Raw genomic sequence first — 19,465 nt, 5'->3', positions numbered from 1 at the left:
AATAGTAAAGTAAAACACAGGCATAAAGTTTATGAATGAATAGAATTCTCCTCCCGGTGCTTTGAAACCCTTATATGACAGAGACAGGGTTACATGTTTTGTCAGTAGTTTAGTTTATTCTGCTCACTTTATTGCTCTATTTTGTCCCCTAGTTGACAAAGAGAGTTGAAGTATAATTCGTCAACTTTTCACAGCAGCAACTATTTCCGTTATAAAGGCGCCAGACTCTTACACTGAGCTCCATCTGCTGCATGGTAGAGAAACGCATACATTATTAGCGAAGCCGTGATCACGTGACTCTGTCTCGGCCAATCGCGTGCCCTTGTTTGTAGCGTCTCGCGCCTGGGGTAGCTGCAGTACGGTGAGTGCGTTCAGCTGAAGACAGATACACACCCCGCTGTACCGGTGAGCTGGACACTCTTTTCTGTTCTTTCTTCAATAAGCAGCATAAACAACGCGATCTAAAAAAAAAACGACTGTTGTAATTGCATTCCTCTTAATTTTGTTTTCCTCCACGAAGTATGAACGCTGACGAAACAGTTGCACGCTAACGTTAGCTAATTAGCACGCACTGCACAGCTAGCTCCTGGCCTGTCTTTGTTCCGCTCGTGCGCTGCTAGCCCTGCAGATCCTACATGCGGTGTTATTCTCAAAAAACATCATCTGGTTCACGTTTCATGTCACTGAAGCTGAGTCAGTTAGTTTGCATTATGTTTGGGATTACAGTTTCCGGGGATTTAGCCCAGCTCAGCCGGAAACATTCACTTAGCCACACTCTTTAGGTGAATAAATTAATTACACTGTAAGCACTTGGTGGTCAGATTCCCCATCAGCACTCGAGTCTGTCCTGTAATAGTGACTTCATTGAGATCGCTGTGGTGTTCCTCAGTTTTGCCCTGCTGGGCAGATTAGCTGTGTGAAAATGGCCGCTCGTGCCCTGATCAGTTTACGAATGAACATGGCTAGCTTCGGTAGAGTCTTTGATCTGGAGCATGGAGCTAAAGCAGTGCACGTTTTACTGAATTCAGGCTACTTTCCATGCTTTGATTCACGCCTCTATAAAATTGAATGAGACTGGCGTCGTGTCGGTGATGTTGCTTGAGCTCAAAGAATGTTTACAAAGGGAAAAATAAACAGACTTTTCAGTGTTCTATTGTAACTTTAATGCAAGGTTGTTCTGGTACTGCAGCACAGCATAGTTTATTGGTAGAACGGTATAGCAAGGCAAAGCCCTCTCTGTCTTTTAAGGCTGTTTCTCAAAGAGATAGATAGATACACTGATCAGGCATGACCACCTGCCTAATACTGTGTTGGCCCCCCTTTTGCTGCCAAAACAGCCCTGACCCGTCATGCACTGTGTATTCTGACACCTTTTTATCAGAACCAGCATTAACTTCTTCAGCAGTTTGAGCAACAGTAGCTCGTCTGTTGGATCGGATCACACGGTCCAGCCTTCACTCCTCATGTGCATCAATGAGCCTTGGCTGCTCATGACCCTGTCACTGGTTCACCACTGTTCCTGCCTTGGACCACTTTTGATGGATACTGACCACTGCAGGAACACCTTGGCCCTTGTCAAACTCGCTCAAATCCGCAAAACGCTTGCCCATTTTTCCTGCTTCTAACACATCGACTTTAAGGGCAAAATGTTCACTTGCCGCCTAATATATCACACCCACTAACAGGTGCCATGATGAGGAGATAATCATTGTTATTCACTTCACCTCTCAGTGGTCATAATGTTATGGTAGATCGGTGTATACTTAATTGATCCCATGAGGAAAATTCTTGTGTTACAGCAGCTTAGTCAGTTACAAGATACAACACGCATAAAAATATAAAACATAAAATGATATATAGGGGCTTGCAGAAGGGGTTTGCAGACTCATGAAGGACCGGGCTTGACAGGCTGCCTTGGAAGAATGATCTCAGAAGAACAGGATGATATAGAACACATCTTTGAAGAGATGTGCTGTGATCTCCCAGGACATTTCAAGTACTGGGACAGGACCACCAAAGGCCAATAAATTTGTCCCTTCAGTGTGCCTGGAGTAATATTTTTTTGGTTGGTTAATAGATTTACTGTTAAGTGGCTGATTAAGCAAGCTTTAATGTAGAATGCTTGCAACTGTTTACAGCGCAACAACTAATGAGCTGAAAGGCAGCACTTTGTTGTTGATCTTTCTGCTGCTCTCTACATGTGTGAGGGGTCGCCACAGCAGACCAACTGGCACAGGTTTAACGCCGGATGCCCTTCCCTTTTTCTTTTTTTGTTAAATCCGGGCTTAGGACCAGCACTCCATCCAGTGGCTGGGGTTTGGGCACTGGCTGGGAATCGAACCCGGGCCTTCTGTATGGTAGGCGAGAAACCTACCACTGAGCCTCCAGTGCCCTGATTAAATTTGTTTTTTCAGCAACCACAAATGGATTTCAATTTAATCATATCAAATCATTCTTTTTAGATGCATATGTAGATTGTTGTTTTGTTTTGTTTAGTTTTTTTTAAAAGAGAAGTAGTAATTTAGTAATGGGTCAGGCTTTTGTCATCTGACATTGTTTTGCCTCAGTGACTTCTGGGACTTTATGTGGGTTTGGTGTACTCAAGACTGCATATGATGCATCCTCAATATCAAGAACACTTCTTGGTAATTTTATGAGTCCTCAGTACTTGATGTTTTGGAATTGAGCTTTGGTGGTGGATGATGGCATAAAAAAGAGTACACAAGGATGTACGATAACGTAAGAGTGCAGGTTGAAAAACTGCTGAAGTCCTCAATGTAAAGTTTATTTTTCATCATCCACTGTGTTAAGAGGTGAGGCCTGATTTCTTATACACCAGACTGTAGATTCATGCAGTTTATTTATTATATGGCATAAACTAGCTAATCTGAGCCAGCACAGTGGTGTAAATACACCGATAACAATTGAGACCAAGCTCTGGCACAAACATGGGTCTTATTATATTAAACAGATTTTATTTTACAGACAGTATTTTTCCCTGTCACCCCCCCCAACATTCCTATATAACCTACTTCCTTTATGGCATTACCTATTTACTTTCACAAGGACAAAACAAGGAGTCAGGTTGCTCTATTCTTCCATCTTCAAATGGGGTTACAGCTGAGAGAGAAACAAGATCTCAAACCTTCTGAAAACTACTTAATTAGTAGAAGTGCATGGTCTGTTCATAGTTTTAGTAGAGACAACATGAGTGAACATAAAAACAGAGCATGAGCGGTCATCATGACCCCATTCACATCCAGACAGTCTAGACAGAGAATAAACATCCTTTATCTGTTTGATTACATGTTCACAAAAATTACACAGGGAATATCCTTGAGTAAAATGCTGTTTCATTTCTTTACTGATTATAATACAATAAGATAAAATAATAACCGTTCACATATCCTGCATTTCAGAGATAAATAACCATGATGCTTCCCTGGAAAAATTTGAATTGAAACAGTATATTAATAATTCTTCTTTAACAGATGCGTTTTATTGATGAGTGAATACAATATGAGCTGAACAGGTAGGGTTAAGGGTCTTATTCAAGGGCCCAACAGTTTAGTAGCTGGATTTGAGTGAAAAATCTTCCCGTCAGTAGACCAGGACACTTTAACGGTTGAGCCATCATAAGTGTAGAAAGTTATGTGAGTGCAACTATTATGTAATGATAAGCCATATACGTTTTTAAGTGTCAGTAGTGAAATTTAAAGAATGGCACGGGTCAGTGTCCAGTATACATCGATCGGGCATAACATTCTGAGACAGGATAAGTGAATAACACTGATTATCTCCTGGTCATGACACCTGTTAGTGGGTGGGATATATTAAGCAGCAAGTGAACATTTTGTCCTCAAAGTTGATGTGTTAGAAACAGGAAAAATGGGCAAGTGTAAGGATTCGAGCGAGTGGGGTGTTCCCGGTCCGCAGTGGTCAGTATTAGGGCTGCACAATTAATCGATTTTCTAATCGTGATTACGATTAAAGCTGCGATTACAAAAAAAATCTACTTCCATTATTCTGTGTGCTTAAGGGGTGTTTATTGCATGTTACGTTGTGAGGGGCAAAAAAAAAATTTTTCATTGGTTAATAGTCTGTAGGCGTGTCCTTATCAACGCCCCGATTATCCACTTGCGCATATCTATCTCGTCATGTTAATTTACAGAAACATCAGATAGTTTACAAAGTGTTGCTGAGAAGAATCAAGAATTGGAACTGAAAAGACATGACTTTTGACTGACTTCTCTCTGTGCACACACGCACGCCAAAATGCCGCGAGAGTTTGCGCTGGAATATGCGCTAGAACAGCTCTCGCGATACTTTAATGTCCTACACCAATCGGTCTGCGCAGCACTGCTTTCCCACCACGTGACTAAATTACCTTACAGCCCTTGAGAGCGACAGCAATAAAAAACGGTCAGAAAACTATCTTATTATTAAGATGATAGCCTAACTTTTTATATTTAATGTTAACACAGTTGATAAAAGTAGGCAAACAAATGTATGTTGTGTCAAAAAGGAGGCCCACTGTCTTTGATTCTGAAAACCCCTGACATAAGGACCCTTTTGATTATTATTCCATACCCAAGACGTACAAAAGCCTTAAATTAAATAAACCTAAAGTTAGATCTAAATAAAATATAAACTGTTAAAGCGCTAAGACATTACAGTCTGAACATCCTGACTTTCTATTATTCAACTAATGCAGTATTTAAGTTAAAATACAGACATGGCTTAGGTGAACAATGGGCCAGAACAGACTCCATCATTCGGCTGTTCTGTCTAGCCGTTCGGCTATAAAGCACTATAAATACAATTTGACTATTTTGCTCAAGTCTCTGAGATACTCCAAAGATACTCCTGTGATTCCACCCTCAAAGAAATAGGATTGAAAAGTCACCAAGATAAAAAATATTTATATGTTATAAAATATGGCATGCAGTTGCTTCGAACAATGATATAAAGCTGTTCAAAACACCATTTAATGTAAATTGTGATAATCATAATTAATAATCGCAATTACAATTTCAAGGGATTAATCGACTATTATGATTTTTGTCATAAACGTGCAGCCTTAGTCAGTATTTATCAAAAGTGGTCCAAGGAAGAAACAGTGGTGGACCGGCAACAGGGTCATGTGCGGCCAAGGCTCATTGATGCACGTGGGGAGTGAAGGCTGGACCGTGTGATCCGATCCAACAGACGAGCTACTGTTGCTCAAATTGCTGAAGAAGTTAATGCTGGTTCTGATAGAAAGGTGTCAGAATACACACTGCATGACGGGTCAGAGCTGTGTTGGCAGGAAAACGGGGACCAACACTATATTAGGCAGGTGATCATAATGTTATGGAGTAATTCTCTTCTTGGATTAGAGATCAGCTGAAATGAGAGGCTGCTTGATTTTGTTGCTGAAATGCAAGCTTCAAACATACTTTTTAAACATGAGCATTGTCTTACTGTGTCAGTAGAACCCATATGAAGCCAGTATAATACACCAGACATACTTTAAGTATGATGTATGAAGCTTGATGCACAAAGCTTTAACAAATTCCACTCCAGCTGTATCTATAACTTTTGAGTTGAATTTTTTTTCCGCCAGGCAAATGAGTTTGCAGTATCTGTTTCTATTTTATGGTCAAATGTTGCACAACGGTGACGCTGCTCCTGCTTAAACACATTATATAATTCTTTGATTCAAAGCAGGCAAATTATTTAAAAGAATTTCGCATTAACTGAGCATCGTTAATACAAATAGCATCTCTCATAAGCAGATGTTCATATCATTATGCCAACGATTGAATCAGCTTCTTTGTTCTCTGAAAAACAATACAGCTATTTGTCCATTTGATTCAAACAACTTCCAGAAACTCAATTTGGACAATTTTGTTCCTTGTCAATCTTTTTTTCTTCTTCTCATTATTATTCTATTTTTTACCCTCCCCGGATTTCCTCATGCACTTTTTTTTTTTTTTTGCTATATTCTTAATCAAGTGGTAAACAGAGGGAAAATAGCATTCCTTGCCAGGCCATTAACAGAATTGCAGGCTATTTTTATACCCTGTATTGCTGGGCTGTCTCTGTGTAAGATGTGACGAAAGCAGTTGCGTTGCTAGAGAGATGTGCTGCAGAGTGCCATGCAGGCTGAGTCACTCAGTGATCCAGTAGCTCTTCTGAGCCTGCTCTTATCCTGCTTTCCTCAAACGCCGCTGAAGCTGCTTGCGTCTGTGAGGAGGCACTTATGTATATGTGACGCAATTATATTCTAACGGAGGACTGTAGACTGAGAGAGAGAAGTGGATGATAAATGAAGGGAATTTTGTTTAGGGGTTTGCTAGCTAAAATTGAGTTTCTCTTGTTATGGTTTCAGCTTCTATGTATTTGTTTAAGCTGTCATTATTGAACAGAAGTACAGTAAATTGGTTGTATATAACGTTAGTTTGGTTACAATGAATTGCAATGAATTTATCTTTTGCCTTTAATTTTCAGACGTGAGCAACTTTTCCAGCTGCCTGCACTGAGATCACCACTGTCATTTCCAAACTGAAGGACTTCATAGTTTCAGCTATGGTAAAAGTCAATTCTGTTAATATCTATCTCTCTCGCTCGTTCTCTCTATTTATCTTGCACGCCCGCGCTCTCTCTCTCTTGCTCTCGCATCTAATTAATGAATTGGAAATGTCTTGCTGTTACTAATGTTGCTTTTGCAGTGCTGCAACAAGTCCTTGTGTTAGAATCTGTTACCCCCATTCCCCCTTCTTTTGTTTTGTTGCTTACACCAAATATAAGTTCACTCTATATTTCTATTTCCAGCCTCCTCCTCTTCGTCATCGCTCCATGCGTATCTTTGTGAACGATGACCGCCATGTCATGGCCAAGCACTCCGCTATCTACCCCACACAAGAGGAGCTGGAGGCTGTGCAGAATATGGTCTCTCACACTGAGCGTGCCCTCAAGGCTGTGTCTGATTGGCTGGATGAGCAGGAGCGGGGATCTGCAAAATCGAATCCCATTAAGTCTGAGGGAGATGGAGATAAAGAAAGGTGGGTAGGGGAGATAGTTCTGGAAGGTCACTAGGATTATTATTATTATAAATGTGCTTTGCACCTCAACTATCTAGCATGCTTTTAGTTATTGTTTACTTTCATAGATTTCTTCAAATATAATTCTTTCTCCAGTGCACTGTATTAGCTTTGCTGTGGTATTCTAATAAAAGCTTGCATACTATCATACTATTAATTATGACTTCAAATTCTGTTGCTTTGTATTGCAGTGAGCCCAAATCAGCAGAGCAGACTACACGATCCCTGCGTGGTGTGATGAGGGTCGGTCTGGTGGCCAAAGGCCTGCTGCTGAAGGGGGATCTGGATCTAGAGTTAGTGCTACTCTGTAAGGACAAACCTACAGCCACACTGCTAAAGAAAGTGGCTGAGAATCTCAGTGTGCAGCTCAGGGTAGGACACGTCATAAATACGTCTTAAATAACCTTAAATGAAATAACACAGTTTTGTATTCTCCATGGTGAAAATTCTTTCATTTATCTCCACTTATCTCTTCCACTTATCTCCTTCCAGCTCATCACCGAGGATAAGTATGAGGTGATGCAGTTTATCCGTGACGCCTGCATCATGATCAAGAACAACAAGCAGCCCGCTCTTAATCTCACCATTCACCTGACGTCACCTGTTGTCAGAGAGGAGGCGGAGAAACAGGCCACTGGAGGTACATTTACCCTTTTCGGAGACAAGAAAGCACAAAGAATAACAGTCCCCTCCAAGCCAGCAAATACAAATAGACTGGAATAAGAGAGAGCGAGAAAGGCTAATTAGGTATTGTTTATTGGGCCTTCAATGGAGCTAGGGGATGTTGTGTGGCACAGACATGTTACGAAGACTTGTTTATATCTACTTAGAGCCTCGTAGTTCCATGTAAAGTACATTTTTGATGGCCCAATACACAGTAAATTAATTAAAGGAAAACAAACAGAGAAGTAAAGAAAGGATAAAAGGGGAAAAAAAAGATGCTCCACTCCCTTTCGAGTGAAACAAGGATTCAATGAAGGCTTACTGAGAATTAAGAAAGAAATCACAAACCTAGTTGTTTGCATGTGTATATATACTGAGAAAGAAATTGAACAGTTTGCATTGCAGCAAAAATGAGCAGCGAGGATTACCGAAAACTCTGGTTGCTAGAACCAGTAGTGATGTGTTGACGGTGCCATTCTTTCATTAAAGAAGGGAAAGGGGTTATAGATAACGCTAGGGCCATCCGACTCCATGCCATAGATGCTAGTTTAAGCTGGGAAATTTCCGAATCTACCCTGGACGACGCTAATAAAAGAAACTTGCTGGATCTGAAATGTGTTGGTGGTAAGGTGTAGAGGATCTTGAGTTGTAAAGAATTGAGGTAGTTCACATGCTAAGATGTGATGTCTAACATGGGTTAGAATCCCTGCATTAGTAAGAAAAAGGTAGTCTAACTTAAACTGAAAGCCTAGCCCTATCTATGATCCCACTTTTAGCCAAGCCTGCTTTAAGGCCTGAGAAGCCATCAGTTTTGCTGCAGTGTGGACTCGTTTTTTTTGTGCATCTCACTACTTCTCACTGTGGTTCAAAATCTGATTCTCTCTGTCAAGCCTTCTAGTTTGTCAATTTTAGGGACGCTGGACCTTTGACCAACTGGACGCTCTCTGTCTCGGAAGGGGCAAGGCAGCAACCTCAGAAAAAAAAAAAAATAATAGAAGGGGATGGAGGGGGAGGGGTTCTGCCCCCCCATGGTACATAAATGCACTCAGCCATTTCTAATTCCACTGAGGCATTACATTATGCTTTCAATCAAACACCACAAAACCCTCTAACCACATACCCACTCCCATGTATGCCCCTGCATTCCTCACTGGGAGTCATGGGGTGGAAGTAGCCATCTAGATTGGGGAAATACAACAAGCCCATAATCTCTTCATGCAGTAGGTACCTGTTTTCTTTTATTTTGTTCACCAGCATAGGGAGGGCTTTTGTTTTAGTTGTTTCCAGTAGGGGAGGTTCCCCTCCCCTTTCTCCCCTCGCTGCCTCCTCCCCCTGGCCGAGAGACAGAAAAAAAACCCCTTGGTCAAACTGTACCTTGTCTTCTTATTCCACCCGCCAATAGAAACGCTATCAGTCAACGATCCCCCGGATGTACTGGACAGGCAGAAATGCCTGGCTGCCTTGGCGTCTCTTCGCCACGCCAAGTGGTTCCAGGTTTGCATCTTGTCTTTATTTGTATTTTATCTATTAGTCGAGTTATTTTTGTTTGTTCTTTCATGCTGTGAACACATTGTTTTGGTGTGGATATTTCTCAGGCTTTTTTTCCTCCCCGCACATTTGTTGCTCTATAATACATTTTGCTAGATGGGTTTGAAAAAAATCTTTGACGCTTTCATGTCAATGCCTAATCAATTTAACTTATTGATGTGTCAGTGTCCAGATAATTGGTGTACGATGCCACATCCTAACTGTCTCATGTTTGAGCATTCCCAGAATTGCAGCTTATTTAGTTTTACATCAAATGGTTTGTATTTTTCTTTTACAGTAGTCCCATTTTTGTTGCCGATTTTAGGTTTGCAGTTTAGCGGGTGCAATATTTCCGTAAAACGACAATTTCTAACCCAACTTCTATTGCTTTTAAGTTACTAGGGTGCCACGTCTGATTACCGCCACTTCATTGCTAGCGTATATATGGCTTGCTTAGATGTTGAGTCCAGTGAGAGCTTTAGCTCTGTTATCCTGCAGTTTTGAAACGTCTTTGTTTTTCAGTAACTCAGATGTCCTCTACCCCATGTTTATGCTGTATCTTTTCCTGTACCCAAAAAGGAAATATTGCACCTTAGCTTAAATTTGGTGTAGCTAATGCTCTTGTAATATTTGTGTTGGAATAATGAAATAAGGGAATTTTTTTCCTGTTGAAAATGAATTCTAATTCCCACACTAATTTTCAAAACGGCAGGCGTGTTTGTCTCCTGCTGTTTGAGCTCCGTGGCATAATCTGCTATTTTGATATAATTTTCCATACATGTGGCTTGTGTGTTTAGTCACCTAATGATTTTTTACTTAACACCTGTTACTTCACCACACAATAATGCCAGCTATGCCGTATCTCTAAGGTCTTGTGTGTTGTGATTTAGTTCTTATAGTGAGCGTGTGTAATCTCCATTTTCCTGCTTGTGTGTCTAGGCCAGGGCCAATGGGTTGCGCTCGTGTGTGATTGTCATCCGGATCCTGAGGGATCTCTGCAGTCGTGTTCCCACTTGGGCTCCTCTTAAAGGATGGGTGAGTATTGATGCCAGCCTGCTCGACTTTTATGAACTGGAATCACCTGATGGGTGGATAAAGGAAATGCTTCCATAATATCATTCTTGAAGTGTAATGTTGGGTTATGTAATTTGTTTAAAATTTTTTATTTTAGCACTTTTTTCTCCTTAGCTCTTGCCCAAATTGTACAAGACGTAGCTGTGGGTCATTATCTACATCGTATAGCTGTAATTCAATTTAGTTCAGAGGTGGCAAATGTTAGCCATTTTTTTTATTCAGTTTGTGAGCAGTGCTGTTGTAAAATTCCCTGGATAGTTATTTCTTTGAAAGAGTTTGAAACCCAGATTTATTTTGATCCCCCAAACAAAACTGATGCTGCATGTTTTTGGGTGGCATGTTTTGAATCTCAATATAGCTCTGGCTATAAGCATTTGTGGACAAATTTGAAATGGCACACTTAATCCTGTCTTTCATCCTTATCTTCTCTTAAAGCCTCTTGAGCTTTTGTGCGAGAAATCAATTGGCACAGTTAACCGGCCAATGGGAGCAGGGGAAGCTCTTCGAAGAGTTCTGGAGTGTTTGGCTTCTGGGATCCTGATGGCGGGTAATTAACTGACCACTTCCTTTTCCTTCAGAATAATCGATCGCATTTCTTGTACATTTTAACTGTATGTCGGTTCACTTAACAGATGGTTCCGGCATCTCTGATCCCTGCGAGAAAGAGCCGACTGACGCCATTGGTCACATGGACGTCCAACAACGAGAGGACATCACCCAGAGTGCTCAGGTAATTTTTCAATATAGGTTGTATGTTTGGAGAAATATTTTGTGCATGTTATGTGAGTTATGGAATTTTGTCTCATATTTTTGGACTTGCAGCATGCGCTGAGGCTTTCTGCTTTTGGGCAACTTCACAAAGTACTTGGAATGGACCCTCTTCCCTCTAAAATGCCCAGAAAACCCAAGAGTGAAACCCCCATTGACTACACAGGTAGAACAGTCATTCAATATGTATTGCTGTCAGTCTGCTGTTTCAGCAGTGCAGATTTACTGTACATTTTCTTGTCCTTATAGTTCAGATTCCTCCAAGCACAACTTATGCTCCCCCCATGAAGCGGCCTATTGAGGAGGAGGAGGGTGGTGAAGACAAGAGCCCTAACAAGAAGAAGAAGAAACTTCAGAAGAAATGTAATTTTGTTGTAATTGTTCTACATTATAATAACCCTTGTGTCTAATGTAAAGTTGCAGCTTTTGGTTTTCCAGACATGGATTTAAAACTGATGTTTGCCACAATTTTACAGCCCCAGATGAAAAGTCAGAACCTCCTCAGGCTATGAATGCTCTGATGCGGCTGAACCAGCTAAAGCCAGGGCTCCAGTATAAGCTAATTTCTCAGACCGGGCCTGTTCATGTGCCAGTCTTCACTATGGCTGTGGACGTCGATGGCAAGACTTTTGAAGCATCTGGTCCCTCTAAACGGACGGCCAAACTCCATGTAGCAGTTAAGGTGTGTTCCAGCTCTCGCTGTGACTGACTGTGTTGCTGAGTTAAAATTAACAATTAAAAATCTAACAACAAACAAATGAGTAATTCTTTATGTAAGAAACATGATGCAGCCTTACACAACCCCAATAGTAATTATTTTCCTGAAGCATTTATTTCTTAAGTCATTTATTATTATTATTATTATTATTATTATTATTATTATTATTATTATTATTATTATTTTGCACCACAGCAGTTTACAAGTGAGAGTTTTTAATTTTTACTTATTAAAGAACACATCATACATTTTTATCATACTTTTTATTGTTTGGTCCTGTGGAAAAAATCCTAGTCTCTTGTTTTCTCCCCCTCTCAATTGAAAATGATAAAATAGCAGTTCGCTCCATCACTTTTTTTTTTTTTTTTTTTGCAGGTAAAATGTATTGAAGGTGATTGTCATGATCTGCATCTTAAATCAAAAACCTTCACCGTACATTTAAAAATATTTACTAATTTAGAAATGCTAGGAGAATCGGTACTCAAAACTGACATGTCATTAGGTTTAATAGTATTATTATTATTATTATTATTATTATTATTCAAACACTCTCTAATCAGAAAACTATTAGTTCTCAATAATTCAGTAGATTAGTAGCAGTTGTGGGTAATGGCTTTGCACGAACATTATTAACTCACAGATGTTTTTGTGGTAGGTTTTGCAAGACATGGGGCTTCCCACAGGGGTGGAGCAAAAGGTTGCTGAACCAGCAAAAACAGAAGTGGTGACCCCCATTGCAGAGACAGAGGTGAAGACTTTAGTCCCACCAGCTGAAACAGAAGCTACACTCAGTATGACCACAAACACTGAGGCTGCTGAAAGCACCGAGGTAATGACTCGGAAAGTACAATGACTACACTCTAAAATATAAGGAAATATTGAGCTAAATGAAAACGCTTAATAATTTTTGAACTTCATTATTTGGTGCACTTGTGACGGAGATGTCCGTTCCTTCCACACACTTTAGCCCCTTGTTTCCTTTTACAATTTTGTTGTTCATTATTAACCGAAAGGCTACATATTTCTTCCTTTTTAGAGTGTACGGCATCAGGGCCCCATTTTGACGAAACATGGCAAGAACCCAGTGATGGAGCTCAATGAGAAACGCAGAGGCCTCAAATATGAGCTCATCTCTGAGACGGGTGGCAGCCATGATAAACGCTTTGTCATGGAGGTAAAGTTCTATTTCATTTGAACACGAGTAAATTCATTGTCCCAAGTCAGTAACTTTTTTCCTTATGACAGGACTCTAATGGTTGATGAAGGAGAGCAGCGTTTAGTTCCATTATGACTGAATAAGCTTTCTTCTGTCCTTCCTATTGTAATTGCTCATAAGTATTGTTCCTTCTTCTGGCAGGTAGCAAGACGATTTATGTACTGAACCTACTTTGCCTTAGTTTGCTATGTGTTTAAATTGCTCTCTTGTTTATTCTTGCAGGTAGAGATAGATGGACAGAAGTTCCAGGGTTCAGGCTCCAATAAGAAGGTGGCAAAGGCATTTGCAGCTCTATCTGCTCTGGAGAAACTGTTCCCAGATGGCTCCAACTCTGAAGCAGCCAAGAAGAAGAAATCAATGGTAACAATTTCTTTTTACTCTATTTCTACTGTACTGCTGAACTCTCAGGAGGTTGTACAGGACGATGATACAGGGCACTCTGTACCTGAGTCTGATACCTGATTAACCTTGCACATAAAATATTTTGGTTACCTACTACCTGCTCTGATATTTGCTTAGACATTTTTATGGTTATTTTAGCCAAATAGATTGTTTGGGTAAAATACACCATATTGTTGGGACGTCTGCCTTTACATGCACATGAATGAAATATGGAGTTGGCCTGCCCTTTGCAGCTGTAACAGCTTCAGCTCTTCTGGAAACATTCAGGAGTGTGTTTATGGGAAATTTTGACCATTCCTCTAGAAGCATATTTGTGAGGTCAGGGACTGATATTGGACAAGAAGGCCTGGCTCACAGTCTCTGCTCTAATTTATCCCAAAGGTTTTCCATCAGGTTGAGCTCAGGACTCTGTGCAGACCAGTCAAGTTCCTCCCTACCAAACTCATTCATTCATGTCTTTTATGGACCTTGCTTTGTGCACTGGAAAAGGAAGGGGCCTTCCCCAGACTGTTCCCACAAAGGTGGGAGCATGACATTTGTCCAAAATGTCTAGGTATGCTAAAGATCATTTAGAGTTCCTTTCACTGGAACTAAGGGGTCAAGCCCAACCCCTGAAAAACAACACCTGAATTGAATATTTGGAGGGGTGTCCCAAAACCTTTGGCAATATAGTGTATGTTATCCTCTGTCTAAAGGCATCCTACTCAAAGCTTTGATTAAGTCAACATTTTATATCTAATCTAAAAAAAGCAAAGTTTCATCACAGCTAGTTGAAGAAACCATTATTGAAGTGAATTTAGTGCAGTTTAGAATGATTGTCAGCTTTATTGATGTAGTTTTAATGTATTAGATACAGAATATTCATTTCCAAGCATGTTTTAGCGAGTTGTCTCTATCCTCTTAAAGCTTCTTTGGGAAGTATCTGTTCCTGTTTTATTGTTTGTCTGAATGTCCTGAGAAGCTTGTCTAGCAGAGGTGTTGCAATTTTTTTGGTCTTATCCTTATGATTTTATTGTAACCCTCTTCCCCCAGCACCCGCCTGGCTTTGGAATGATGAGCGGACCGCCAGCTGATCCTGCAGCCAGTCCCAGAGGTAGAGGACGAGGGCGGGGTAGAGGCCGGGGGAGAGGGTTTAATAATGGCGGAGGATATAATCAAGGTACAAAACTATATTGGATATGTTACTTTATTAGATTTACATTATTGGATATGTTACTTATGGTTTGAACAGGATTTGATTTATAATGTCTGGGGTTTAAGGTTTATGGATATGGATGAACAGCCTCTGTGTAACTTCAGTGGTAATGACCATTAGACAGTTTGCATAATCACTTTAATGATGTGTTTTGAATTTGCCTTTTTCAGGTGGCTATGGAAGTTATGGATATGGAAACAATGCTAACTCTGGCTACAGTGAGTACTACTCCTCCGTTTCACCCTGGATTTATTGACCTTCCTTTTTTTCTACCCTTTGTTACTGTTAATTAATGTTTTTTGAGAATCACGTGACTCACATTGCAGACTTGGATTTGTCATTCTTTTTCTTCAATTTCTTATGTTTATTGTATTTTTTTTTTATCTTTATGGTATTTAAGCAAATAATTTCAGCAGTATGTTTGTATCAGTGTTTTATATTTTAGGTTACTGCGTATTGGAATTCTTAAATGTGTCTGGACTGAAAGAGGGATTGTAAAGAGTGTATTCACTTAAGTTGAATGTTATGACATTTTCCCTGCTTTGTTAAGCCATTGCCTTTTTTTTTTTCTTTTTTTTAAATGTATTTTATTTTTTTACCCTCTGGAACATTACCGTGGCAATTTTTAACAAAAGACCTGGGGTGACAAGCAGCGAAATCTAAAATATGCTGATGGATTTAAAAAAAATTGACGTGTTGCCATTTTTTTTTATGCCAGCACAAGCATCTGTGCTTCTCTGCTGTCTCACACCTCAGACTGTGTTGTCTCCATTGTTTTTATCACCATAAGTCACAAAAAGGGGTGGGGGTGGAGGTTGTTGGTGGAGAAGAGGGGTGTGTGAAGAAACTCTTGGTTCAAGGCAGCTTAAATGTCATTCCATGGCATGAACTTGGTTCTTATACACCCCAAAAAATCTTTAACCAACACTGGATTTCATTGGGACTGAGCTGCTGCTGCTCCCTGCAGAAACACAGGAGCACAGCGGCACTTGGATTACAAAGTCAAGTCATCAACCAGCAACTGAATGAGATGGACAGGCTTCTCTCTTTGAACATTGAAACGGCTGATTTTGTATCTGTGTCACAATAACTTCCAAATGTGAATTTGTATTTAAGTGTAATGATGTATTATGAAGACTTTTAATGTACCATTCTGTGAAATGATCCCAAGGCGAACTGTGTTGTATGTTTTTCCCTTATCATTTTTGTCCTAATAAAACATACACTTTAAGCTATGTTTATATATCTAATAATTGTGATGTTGCAACATCTTTGAATCATTTGGTTGTACTAAATGCAAGTCTGAATTTCTGGAATGAGTTGTATGAGGTTTTTATTTAAACTTAAAAAAAAAAATGTTCATTTGTTATCTAGCAATAAGTACTAACATGGTTTTTATTCTTGAACACTCAGTTGATATTCATAAAGTCTGGGCTATTGTGTTCATTTTTATTATTGTTGGGCTGTTTAATACAGCACAGATTGATCATACTAATCTTGACCTGCAAAAGCTGATTGTTTAATTTTTTTCAAAAAATCTTTTGAAAATTTCTGAAACTACACTCTGAGCTCCTTTTTGATAGTAAATATGAATGGTCAGAGAATTGGAATCGGGGCAATCTGCATTGCTGAATATTTGATTCTCGTCTGTAGTGTGGTTGCATTCCCGTTTCTGACTTCAGATTTTTTGTTCAGTCGAGGAGATGATTGAAGGCATGTTTTAGAGGATGGATTTTTGTTTCTAACTTGAATCAATTGACATACTATGCTAAAAGGAGAATCGCAGATTACGTACTAGCCAGTAGTACTAGAAGTAAGTATTAGACGTACTTGAATCATGCTAACTTGATGACGCTCTTAATTTCCGCTGCTCATTCCTGTTCAGATTACTACAATAATGGCGGGGCTAATGGAGGATCTACAGGAATGGTCCCTGGAGCAGGTCCTGCAGCCAGCGCCTCAGCAGGAGGTCCTCCAGGAACAGGTGGCTTTCCCTCGTATTACCAGAATGACGGAGGTTACTCTAGTCCAGGTGCAGCGGGCAAGAACCCTGGGAAGAAGGCGCCAATGCACCAGGGAACTAAACCTCCAGGCACAGGGGCAGCTCCTGGAACATACCAGAATCCTACAGGCTCGGGGCAAAGTTCCTATGGCCAGTATGGGCAAGGCTATGGCCAGGGCAAAAAGAACTTTGCGCAAACTCAAGGTGGAGCCTCAGGTGGAGGTTACGGAAACTACAGCACAGCTTACCCGTCCCAGGTGACAGGGGGTCCAGGGTCTCAGGACTACGGCTATGAGGGTAGGTTCTTTTTTTTGTTTGTTCATGTCAGATTACTAGTATTTTTTATCCTTTATGGTAAAATGTTACTCACCAACAGCAAACTTTTCTTATGACAGAAAAGAAAAGAAGGTTACTTTATTCGCTCTCCTATTACATTTTGCACACATTTGTGCCTAGTTCCCCATAATTACCCCATATGATGCTTTTAAATAGTTAAATGTCACTTTCCCCAGGGCTAAACTGTATGTTTGTTTTCTTAAGGTTACAGCAACCCATCAAACTACAATGCACAAGGAGCCAGTCAGAGCTATGGGGCCAATCCTGGACAGTACCATAATCCTGGTGTGGGCTACGGCCGTGACGACGGCAACATGAACTACCAGTACAGATAGACTGAACCGGACACTCACATGCTCCTCGTCACAGTTTTTGCTTGTATACCTTTTTCCAAAGTAGCAGCAACAAATTTGTACTTGTTCAACTGACACCTTAGTAGTTCTACAAATTTAGGAAAAGAAGTGCTTGTGTTTTTTGCAAGTTTTGTGGTGGTGTGTTCTATGTTCTGTTCATTCTGTTTATTTTATTTTATTTTATTTTATTTTATTTTTTTAATTCATACTCCGACTGTTTCCTGAGGAGAAAGAGCCACCACAATCAGATGCAAATAATGAGACTTGATTTTGAATTTGACTCAACATTTCCATTTTTCGTTTCTGAATGCTTTTATTTTTTAAGTAAACGGTTCCATTTTAAAAAATAAAGTTTTATTTTAAAGTTTTCAGTTTTAGATCCCCCACCCACCCCCTTTAAAATATCTTTGAATATCAATGTTTAGTTCCCGGTCACTGTTGACATTTATTATAACATTCTTTTATTACAATTGCTTTGGATAAAGTTGTGAAAAATGTGAAGTGTAAATTCAGCTTGCAATCGCTGTAAGTGTGTTTTGGGGAAATTCTATTTTTAGGAACAATTTGTGTAAATGTATGTTGTAAGTATTCCTCATTTTGGAAGGAAAGAAACTGTCATGTCACTGGACTTGTCTGGCTTTTGTGTCCTTAATATTATACACTCACTCTTTTACTCGTCCCTGTTATTATAACTTTAGTGCTCTTATCTTATTATGAAACACTGGATGGAAAAAGCTTAACACGTTTTAGAAAGAAACCAAGAGGAACAGAGATTTAACAAATACGCTAATACAAAATGTTTGCAAGTGTTTTTACTTTTCTGTTTTTGAAGGATTTCTGCCCGAGCCTGCATGCTCCTGCAGAATGTTCGACCAATTCAGCCTGTTCCTGGAGTGTACAGTGTTCAGGTGTGGTTGGTACCTAACAAAAGTGGTCCATCAATAGATAACCAGTGAAGCAGAAACAGGGCCCTGGGCACCTCATTGATGTGTGTGGGGAGTGAAGGCTTGTCTATCTGTCTGATCCACTGTAGTAAAAATTGCTGAAAATTATTGAAAAGTATCATAACTCTCAGTGCATCAGAGCTTTCAGTGTAGATTCGGACCAGTCAGAGCCTTCATACTGACACCTGTCCACTGCTGAAAGCACCTATAATAGGCAACTGGACCGTGGCCTTGTCTAATCACTTGTTTTTCTTTTTTTTTTTAAACTCGAGACGCTATTGGATGAAGGTAAGCTGGCAGAGGCAGTGTTATGCCTGGGCAATGTTCTACTGGGAAACCTTAGGTCCTGGCATTCATCTGGATCTTACTTTGTCACATCCATATACTTAATCATTGTTGCAGACCAAGTGCACCCTTTCCTGGCAACAGTATCCCCTAATAGCAGTCACTTCTTCCAGCAGCAAGTTCTTCCAAATCCCCCAGATTCTCCCTCAGTCTGAGCATCTGTGGGGTATGATACCACAGCACACCTTCAGATGTGGCAGGTGATTTTAATGCTACAGCTGATTAGTGTATTAACAAATATTAATTGGTGTGAAAGGTATTTAGCTAGGTTTGGCTACCTGAAATGCTGATGCTATTTGATCTAAGCTGCTACTATGCTATTAACTAAGTAATGTTGATTGAAAAGTTCTAAAATGTAGTTCTGACTTGTGAAGAACAATGTTTTTAAAGACAAGACAGTAGAGGCACAAGATGGGTAGCAGGCTAGCTAAAGCCCACAGTCCAGTTTTTGTTTGTTTGTTTTTTAAACATAATGCTTGTTGAAATCATAATAGTCCATCATAAAATCGAACTTATGGTACAATAACTGCTGTTACCGTAACTTGTAAGCTTGTAACTTGCTGTATGTACACTGATCAGGCATAACATTATGATCACCTGCCTGCTTAATGTGTTGGTCCCCCTTTTGGTTCCAAAACAGCCCTGACCCATCGAGGCATGGACTCCACTAGATCCCTGAAGGTGTGCTGTAGTATCTGGCACCAAGATGTTGGCAGCAGATCCTTTAAGTCCTGTAAGATGCCAAATGGGGCCTCCATGGGTCCCACCCCATAAATTACAGGACTTAAAGGATGCTTTTGATAGATACTGACCACTGCAGACCGGGAACACCCCACA

At 40.1% G+C, this 19,465-nt stretch overlaps 1 protein-coding gene across 2 annotated transcripts; it reads left to right on the top strand.

The window, feature by feature from the left end:
- The first annotated feature begins 266 nt into the window (after nt 1-266).
- On the top strand, nt 267-18,012 carry ilf3b (interleukin enhancer binding factor 3b). 2 transcript variants are annotated; one of them, XM_058414801.1, is made up of 19 exons: nt 267-405; nt 6,493-6,573; nt 6,817-7,046; nt 7,277-7,457; nt 7,578-7,725; nt 9,151-9,242; nt 10,215-10,310; nt 10,785-10,896; nt 10,982-11,079; nt 11,172-11,283; nt 11,367-11,480; nt 11,594-11,799; nt 12,491-12,664; nt 12,872-13,009; nt 13,274-13,411; nt 14,486-14,612; nt 14,819-14,866; nt 16,534-16,947; nt 17,191-18,012. In XM_058414801.1, exons 2-19 carry the CDS (start codon nt 6,571-6,573, stop codon nt 17,319-17,321), a joined length of 2,562 nt encoding a protein of 853 aa, XP_058270784.1. In that variant the 5' UTR covers nt 267-405; nt 6,493-6,570; the 3' UTR covers nt 17,322-18,012. The 2 variants fall into 2 exon arrangements, with proteins under 2 accessions (XP_058270784.1, XP_058270794.1); XM_058414811.1 differs by lacking the exon at nt 267-405 and adding an exon at nt 6,186-6,230.
- The last annotated feature ends 1,453 nt before the right edge of the window (nt 18,013-19,465 follow it).

Source organism: Hemibagrus wyckioides, linkage group LG02, assembly GCF_019097595.1.
Source record: "Hemibagrus wyckioides isolate EC202008001 linkage group LG02, SWU_Hwy_1.0, whole genome shotgun sequence".
In the NCBI taxonomy this organism is placed as follows: domain Eukaryota; kingdom Metazoa; phylum Chordata; class Actinopteri; order Siluriformes; family Bagridae; genus Hemibagrus; species Hemibagrus wyckioides.
Note: the sequence above shows the minus strand (reverse complement) of the source record. Positions and strands in the feature narration are given on the sequence as shown.